Genomic DNA, 9,273 nt, shown 5'->3' on the forward strand with positions numbered 1-9,273 from the left:
GTCAATTTGAATTTCTTCATCTGGTTCTTGACAAGCCTTATGCGGATACCATTTAGATTTTGGTATAACAGGTTTTAAATTCTTACCAATGTCTGTACACGGAACGCAATCTGATGCTTTGGCTAGAATCTCTCTATGCATATAGGGCCACCATGCATACTGAGATAGTGAAATCATGCCCCAACTACCAGGGTGGGTCATGTGAATGGATTCCAATACCTTTTCCTTTATCGAATTGGGTATGGCGACGCGCTCGTCAACACACAAGCAACCGGACCTCACGTGAACGTCCTTCCAAAACGAATGTATGTAAGATCTGACTTCTTTACAGCGGTTCTCGTCGTCTTGGAGGACACAATCTCTAATTTCCTTTAATACTGCGTCCTTACTTGTTAGGACCGCTAGGAATGATTTTGTAAATAGTTGATTTAAATTACTTTCAAAGATTTCCTCTTTGGACAATTCAATGTCTTGATTTTCGGGTGATGATGAAATTGGGGTATGAATGTTAGGGCTCGTGCTAGTTGTCGCTATTGGGGTTGATTGAGTGCGGAAAGTTACTTTGGGAGCAGTAGCAGGAGTTGGGGGGTTAGATTGAGGCACTTCTTTTGCAGACATTATTATGTGGTTTACTTTATTTTCTGCTTTTGCGGCTAAATTACAATTAAAATTATTTGACTGGATTTGCGATGCGGATGCAGTAGTGTTTTGAATCAACTGATTTGCACGGCAATTAAAGTTAGAAATGAAATCGGAATTATAATTATTTACTTGTGTTCGAGTAATGAGTGGATTAATTGAGGCATTTGAATTATGCGTTCTAATTTTAGTAGGTTTGCAAAAGTGGACGCGCGTCTTGTTTACTTGTTGCTTATAATTACTGGTTATGTGCCGCTTTTGGAAAGGAATTTTATTCGCGTGACTAAATAAAGATGTAATTGCGTCGCGAATACGGGAAATTGTTGCTACCATGAATTCCTCATCGTATTGATTGACACTTTTAGCGTTTTGATTTGGTTGTCGCGAAATATAATCAACTAAGCCCATTCTAGTACCAGGAATTTGTTCGATGTTAAAATCAAATGGTAACCAACGGTCAATCCATCGTGTTAATCTACTGTTGTAGGATTTATTAGAGCGGTGTGATTTTAAGACTGAAAGAAGTGCTCTGTGATCTGTTAGAACTGTGAAAGTCTTCCCAAATAGATAATATTTAAAATATTCAATGGCCCAAACCACCCCAAGTAATTCGAGTTCATTTATACTATAGCGTTCTTCATTGCTGTTAAGAAAACGAGATGCAAAAGCTACTGTTTTCCACCCTTGACAATCTAATTGTTCAAGTGCAGCGCCTAAGCCTTGGCGGGATGCGTCGCATTTGATTCGCGTTTCCAGTGTTGGGTTAAAATGAGTATTTTCTGTAGCGTTTGCAATAACAGTTTTGATGTGTTCAAAATGTAATTGATGATTTTCATTCCAAATAAATTTTTCGTTTTTCTTTAATAAGGGCCGAAGAGGGTGGCATATTTTGGCAAGATTAGGTATAAATTTACTTAAATGATGAACGCTACCTAAAAATGACCGTAATTGTTTCAATGTTTTTGGAGCTTTGATTTCCGCAATTGCCGCTGTTTTAGATTCTATAGGTTTAACACCATTTTGTGAGAATGTGAAGCCAAGCCAATTTATTTGATGTTTTGCGAAGTGACATTTGCTTAAATTAATTCTAAGGTTATCCGCTTCGAGTTTTTGCAGACATTTGTACACGTATTTGAGGTGCGATTCCTTGGTGCCTTTGCTAACTACAATTATGTCATCCAGAAAACAGTATGTGTTAGTCAGCCCAACCAATGTGTAATCCATTGCCTTTTGAAACTCGGCCGGCATATCCGTAAGGCCATAAAATCCCGTTTCAAAACGATACGTACCTGTTGCTTCGCCGCAAATGATATTAAAATTACAATGACGTGCGGTATCCGGATGCAGCTTTAGTTGGCTATAGGCATATTTTAAATCGATCGTTGAAAAATAGACATTATCTCCCAGATTTGAATTATTAATGTGTTGTGAAATTGAATCGATAAGACTATCTATATTTGGCATTTGATACTTGTTTTTGTGGATCGCTTTATTTAATATTTTCGAATCGAGAGCTAATTTTACAGATTTGTCCTTTTTGACCCTAATCACAATGGGAGAAATGAAGTTTTTATCCGAACATTCTTGTAGTTTTTCAATGTGTCCCTGTTCAGAAAGTTTCTTTAGCTCAGCGGATACTTTGTCTAATAAGTTTATAGGAACACGGCGGCCTTTTTGGTGTGATGAAATATAATGTTTGTGGAATTTTGAACGAACTGTATGTACTTTGGACTTACCAATTCTGGAGATTAGGTCAGGATAATCAGTAGCAATCTGTTTTTTGATTGGGCAATATTCTTGATCTACCTGAGTGATTGTTATATGATTATTTGATTGTTGTATTGAGAGTCCAAGAGCTGGAAACAAATCTCTACCCAAAAAAGAACGATGTCCATCCGCCACTACTTGAATTTCTATTGGATTCGCATACCAATTGCTGCTTTGAATTGAAGTTTGGAGAATGCCCACCGTATGAATAGGCTCATTTGAAAATGTTTTCAATCGTTTAGGATTGGCTTTGCGTATCCACTTCGATTTCGAGTCATGGGAAATGATGGAGTTCGCCAAGGATTCATTTATTATTGTGCATACGCTGCCCGAATCCACCAAAACATTTGATGATGTATTGCCGAAAGTTACAGGAAGATTGATTGCGTCCACCGAAGTTGTGAAATCTGTTGAAAATACTACTGCTACACAATTATCTTCATCTGAAGAATAGTTTGACTGCCGATCAGGATCAAAATTGGCCGAAATTTGGTTGACATCTTCATTTTTGATCATCTTTTTCTACGTTAATGACCCGCGGCTCAGGTTTTGGGTACGAATTAGGGTCTTTAGGTTTGTGACAAACCTTTGCGAAGTGGTTTTCAATACCACAGTTATTGCATCTTTTTCCCCGAGCGGGACATTTATTACGATTGTCAGAGGTCCAACTAGATCCACAGAAATGACAGGTTGTAGGCTTTTTCCGTGCTGTTGTATTCATATTGGAGAAAGGGGTAGCATTCGCGATGCGCATCCGTTGCACTTGGTTAACAGTTGAATGTGACTCGGTTTTACTTGCATTCATTTTTAGTAGGTTGAGCGTACCAATCTCTATATTAATTGCTATTGCCAATGCTTTTTCCGGGTCTACTGTTTCTTTAAGAAGCTCTTTTTGAATGTCTTCATTTTGCATGTTCGCGATAAAGACGTCCCGGATGATAGTGTCTCCTTTATCTCCTAGATCACAGTTTTCCGAAAGTTCTTTGAGATGTCCATAGAACTTCTCAATAGGTTCTCCCTTCTGCTGTTTTCGTGTGAGGAAGAGGTATCTATCGAAGGTTATATTATGGATCCGAATGAAAGTTGTATTTAGAACATCCCAAAGATCCTTCGTTGAGATTGTTTCGAGATTGACGGTCGAATTCTTTGAGTTGAATACGCGCCGTCCTTCCATGCCTAAGCTCAAGTACATCAAAGAAGATGCTTTTCGATCACATAACTTCCACGGTTTGTCACCGCAAAGTATGCCGACTGCTATAACACGTTGACACTGATTTTTCCACGCTGTTTTTGCCTGCTCATTGCGGGTACGTCGGTCTCGCTCTGATTGTGCGGTCGGGTTGTCAACTGCGTCCTTATATGCTGGTTCAAGAGGCAAGAGATCATGTTCTGGAGGGTCCACCAAGAGGAGGTCCACTTCAATTCCTTCTCGGGCGAGGATTGCGAGTTTCAATTGTATTCTCCAATACTCCCAGCGAATTGGGAGTTCTTGTGTCGCCTTTTCCCAAAAGGGTTGAATTCCTAGTGGGGATTTGCCGCTGTCCTTTGTCGCTGACTGCGCCATTTTATACTTTATCTTATTGAATAGTTTAGGGTTCGCGTTGCGAATACTTTGTCTCAAGAATGTGTAAGGAATTGCTGAGCGAATACACAACTAATTGTGTTTTACGAATTCTGATTATTGGAAACGCGGTGCGAATCCACTGCTAAGTTTAACTGAGGAATATGAAGAGCGTTTGCAGAGTAACTTGAATTCAGACTACATAAGTGAGATTATGATTACTTATAATAAACTAGCATGAACAAAAAGAGGGCGAAAAGACAGCTGACTGGGCTATACGAAGTTTTAAAACCCCGGATCATCCGTCACTAAATCCTCCCCCACGATAACAATAATTAACGAACCAGGGCGATCACCAGTTAAAGTCAGAGATAGTGATTTGGCAGAGTTTGGCACCAAAGCTGAAAAATCCACTAATCTCTGGGCATACGCACAAAGGCGTCCTGCGCCTTATGAGCAAACAACAGAAGTAAAGATTGCCAAACACAGCAACGACATCAAAAAGCAAAAGCTAGGGAAATCAAAATTCGACACCGACATCGTGACACTACTTCAGTTGTTTCCTCTGTCAACTCAAACGTTTCTCGAGCCCTCACCGTACGCAAACCTGCAAAACCGCAGCCCAAACGACGTCGAAATGCAGCTTCAATCAACGATAATGATAACGCGACAGCTCAGGGACAACAACTGATATCAATAGTACCCGCTCCACAAATGACTTCTTCTCAAAACCAGCAGACTCAAGACACACATTCCGACCCGAAAAAACAACAAGGAACCCGAAAACGAAATCGGCCCCAATTTTACGGCTTCACAGACGCGGATATTTCACCAACCAGTTCTCTGACCTCGACTAGTTCAGGCAAACAGAAAAAACGCAAATCGAAAAAAGAGAAGAAGGATGCAGCAAACGCGAATACAGTGGTAGCCATGATTCAAAGTGCGGAACATTCAAGAATCCCCTCTCCCCCAAGACCGGACATTCAAATTGGCCAAGTTTCGCCGCCAGATTCACGAGTTAGGTATAACGAACAAAAAAGAGAACTATCTGTTTGGGATGCAGAAAATGAAATTTAAGCCAAAAACTCAGTAAAACTGTCATAAACTCCAATCACTTATTTAGTCTTGTTCTCGCTTCTTTAATCCAATTTTAATGTTAACCTTGCTTTTAACTTATTACAGTTGCTCTTCAATTGTTAGCCTTAAATTCATTCAAGTATTTGCCCTGCGAATCCATTTATTACTGTGTGTGCACTTAAATTATTCAGTGTAATGTATTCAGTTTACATGTTGAGAATTTTGAAGCGTATTCGCTTTACGATTCCAAAATTATTGAACATTTAGAATTTTATGTGCTGTAATTGTCTGTCAAGTGGTGATAATTTACTTTCATTAGCATACACAACCCATGTACGATTGAAAGTCCTCAGACTTATAAGCCTTGCATATACTTAAATTTTATTCGTTGCTATTCTTAAATTTAACATTAGCAGTACCTCTACAATTTTGAGTTAAGTTTTGTTCATCCCACTCGTTTGCATGTTTGTGTTGATTCTAAAAAAAAATTGTAAATACATTAAAAAAATTTTTTTGTCACGAGGGAAATGTGATACGTATGGATACCTAAATATATATCGAAACCTTTATGTGTACTAAATTAGTTATCCTCTATATCTATAATTAGATCATGTGTTTTTATAACTAAAAGTCATGACTCCTATTTATTCACCTATATTAATATTCCCGTTAGTCTACTAAATTATTTCATATTTTTGTTCATGCTAGTTTATTATAAGTAATCATAATCTCACTTATACAGTCTGAATTCAAGTTACTCTGCAAACGCTCTTCATATTCCTGAGTTAAACTTAGCAGTGGATTCGCACCGCGTTTCCAATAATCAGAATTCGTAAAACACAATTAGTTGTGTTTTCGCTCAGCAATTCCTAACACATTCTTGAGACAAAGTATTCGCATCGCGAACCCTAAACTATTCAATAAGATAAAGTATAACATGGAGGGTCCACCAAGAGGAGGTCCACTTCAATTCCTTCTCGGGCGAGGATTGCGAGTTTCAATTGTATTCTCCAATACTCCCAGCGAATTGGGGGTTCTTGTGTCGCCTTTTCCCAAAAGGGTTGAATTCCAAGTGGGGATTTGCCGCTGTCCTTTCTCGCTGACTGCGCCATGTTATACTTTATCTTATTGAATAGTTTAGGGTTCGCGATGCGAAAACTTTGTCTCAAGAATGTGTTAGAAATTGCTGAGCGAATACACAACTAATTGTGTTTTACGAATTCTGATTATTGGAAACGCGGTGCGAATCCACTGCTAAGTTTAACTCAGGAATATGAAGAGCGTTTGCAGAGTAACTTAAATTCAGACAGTATAAGTGAGATTATGATTACTTATAATAAACTAGCATGAACAAAAATATGAAATAATTTAGTAGACTAACGGGAATATTAATATAGGTGAATAAATAGGGGTCATGACTTTTAGTTATAAAAACTCATGATATAATTATAGATATAGAGGATAACTAATTTAGTACACATAAAGGTTTCGATATATATTTAGGTATCCATACGTATCACAGAGGCATTCAAAAAACAATAAAAATATTTTTTCAAATTAGATGCACTTTCACAGATGAACTCTGACATCATAAGGAACCTTAATAAAAAATAATAATAAATTCTACGCTTTTCTTTGCAACCAGGATTTTCGATAAATTTTTTTCAGGAAACCCGTTTCCTTGCGTCTCCGCGATCTTGAAGATACTGAAAAGTTTAGTTCTGATGATATAATAAGCAGTAAATTTAAAAACAACAGTAAAATATAGAAAAGAAAACTTTGATCCACTTTTAGTTTCACATTATCAATGCAAAATTTCGTAAGTTGGAGACTCTAAATTGCCTGTCGTCTATTATCCAAAAAATTCGTTTGCTACTGAGAGAGATTCATTCCAAAAAAGTAAACAGTTTTCAAAACATTCGGTCAAAAGAATAAAACCGTTACATTTTAGGCTTGAAACTGTCGAAAAGTATACTAGTTACAATCCAAATTCCCTTAATCGTTACTAATTTTACTACAATTTCTCCGTTTCTATTTATCTTAAATTTCATCTGTCAACGCGATCAGTTTGTGTTTTTTAAAAACAATTAATATGACAAAAATGTTTCCATAAATTGTTTTTTGAGTTCTTAGGGCTACAAAAACAAACTAATCTTTTGTTCCGGTCCTAATTGTTGTGTAGGAACTCTACGCTCATTTGTGGTTTTTTCAGTTATTTTCGGCAGATCGATATAATTATCAACAAAAAATGAGTTTTATCCATAGAAAGCCAGTCCAGCGTGCAGTGTGAAATTAAACGTTTTCTAGAAAAACTTTTTGTATTTTTCGAAGAGGTTTTGATATAGAATTTTTTTGTGAGCATTTAAATTTTCACACAGATTTTGTTCACGTTTTTGGTGATTTTAAATCGATCAGGTTAGTTTTGCCGACCAGGTTTTTTTCTAATATTTGTGGTTTCGAATAATCTTGCAGAGAATTTGAGGCTATTTTTGTTGCATCGTGGTTTTTCAGAATAAAACAAGTTGGATTTTGATGTAGACTTTTCGATTTTAGAGTCTTTTCATGCTTTCATTTGACTTCTGTTCTGGCTTTTTTTACAACTTTCTGTTGAAGTATACAAAAAGTGATATAACTGTTATAATAGTGAAAATATGATGTCTGGAGTAGCCTGTGGGCACCTAATGATTTGGTTGAATTTGACACTACAAGTTTTCATTAAAATTCTACTGATAGTTTTTTCTTGATATTGGTTTGTTACTGAATCATAATTCTGACAAGTGTCACTGGAAGTTCTCATGATGACTAAATGAAAGAAAATATTGTTAAGATGTTCTAGTTAAAAAAATTGATTAGATTGAAAATTGCTCAGAGTTGATTTCATGTGTCATGTTTTGTTTGTTCGAGTGTTCATTCTAGTTTGAAGCAGATGTTATGTCGCGTTTTGTATAGATGCCCGTCCTTTTTACGAATCTAACTTGGCTTAAATAAAATTTGAACTACTTCTTCAGAGGCAGTCTGTCAATTGGTAGACAATTGAGACAAGGTTTTGGATGAACATGGTCTGAATATTATGAGCCTTGTATAATTAATTTTCAGTGCAGGATAATAGTGGCAGAGAGTTCTCTCTAGACAATTAATCTATTGTTAGAGCCATGAAATAGTCGATGGCTCGCAGTTTTCTGAGCGATTACGGAGAAAAATTTTATGAAGTTAAAAAATTTTAAGGGGAAAAATTTAAGAAAAAATTTAAAATGACTTAGTAGAGCAGAGATAGCTGCAAGTTTGCTCACACCTTAGCTAATGTTAGGGGATTAATAAAACTCATGTAAATTCTGTGTCAGGTTTTTCAGTAGCATCATTTCTCAGTTCAGCTTAACTAGATTTAGTTTCACTGCCAAAGGAGAAACAAGAAGAGCTTCAGAGAGAACATGTTTATTACTTATTAACTTGACTTATTGACTCTACTTAACCAAATCACCATTTAATTGACATAATACAACACATAAATTGACAACAAAAGTACGACAAACTGTTTCAAATCATAACAGCTAGGGGTGAGAACAATTGATTAATGAGCAATCAGGAATGGGTTTTGAGAATTTGGTCTTTATATTGACCTTGACGATCTGCTGGTTCGATACAGGATTGTTGTTTCCTGTTAATGAAAACCTAAATGGAACTGGACTTCAAAGTGCCCTTCGCTCTTCCATCATTCGGGGGCTTGAGACCGTGGACAGGCGTTTCTTTGTCAAGATTCATTACAAGAACTCAACTAGGTTCTGTGGTGGAACCTTTCTGTCCGAATATTGGATTATAACAGCCGCTTCCTGCTTACAGGGGCATGATCGTAAGCTATTATTTTCATCACATTTTGATAAAGTAAGCGGTTTTCCTGGACTGCGCTTGAACACAAACCACTGCTGAATCATAGATTTTCAAGTCTGTGTTTTTAGTCTGCCCAGTACTAAGAATTAGCAGTTTTTCAAATCACCAATTGCCAAAATGAACTGACCAAGTTCTGAATATTTTCACGGTAGTTTCCTGAATTTCACCTTATGCAGTTGTGCACCGCACTTCGTCAAATTTATTTTGCAATTTGGTACTGGCTCTGGTGATATGCAAGCATCAAATTTCATATTCGTGTGCACAAAACTTGATTGAATCAACGACCGCGTAAAGTTTGTGACCTCCTTGACCTTCAAAGCAATTGCAAAAAATCACTTTCTGAC

At 36.9% G+C, this 9,273-nt stretch overlaps 2 protein-coding genes across 2 annotated transcripts in view; one reads left to right on the forward strand and one right to left on the reverse strand.

The window, feature by feature from the left end:
- Nucleotides 1-9,273, reverse strand: part of LOC142358644 (equilibrative nucleoside transporter 3-like) — a 502,369-nt gene that overhangs the window by 366,377 nt on the left and 126,719 nt on the right. The gene's annotated exons all lie outside the window — the stretch shown is intronic.
- Nucleotides 8,486-9,273, forward strand: part of LOC142335264 (mite allergen Der p 3-like) — a 35,195-nt gene continuing 34,407 nt past the window's right edge. The window contains exon 1 of the mRNA XM_075383688.1: nucleotides 8,486-8,891. Coding sequence (XP_075239803.1) covers nucleotides 8,630-8,891 — 262 coding nt within the window. The 5' untranslated portion in view covers nucleotides 8,486-8,629. The remainder of the gene's footprint in view (nucleotides 8,892-9,273) is intronic.

Source organism: Convolutriloba macropyga, chromosome 2 (assembly GCF_964194025.1).
Source record: "Convolutriloba macropyga chromosome 2, txConMacr16.3, whole genome shotgun sequence".
NCBI classification, from domain to species: Eukaryota; Metazoa; Xenacoelomorpha; order Acoela; family Convolutidae; genus Convolutriloba; species Convolutriloba macropyga.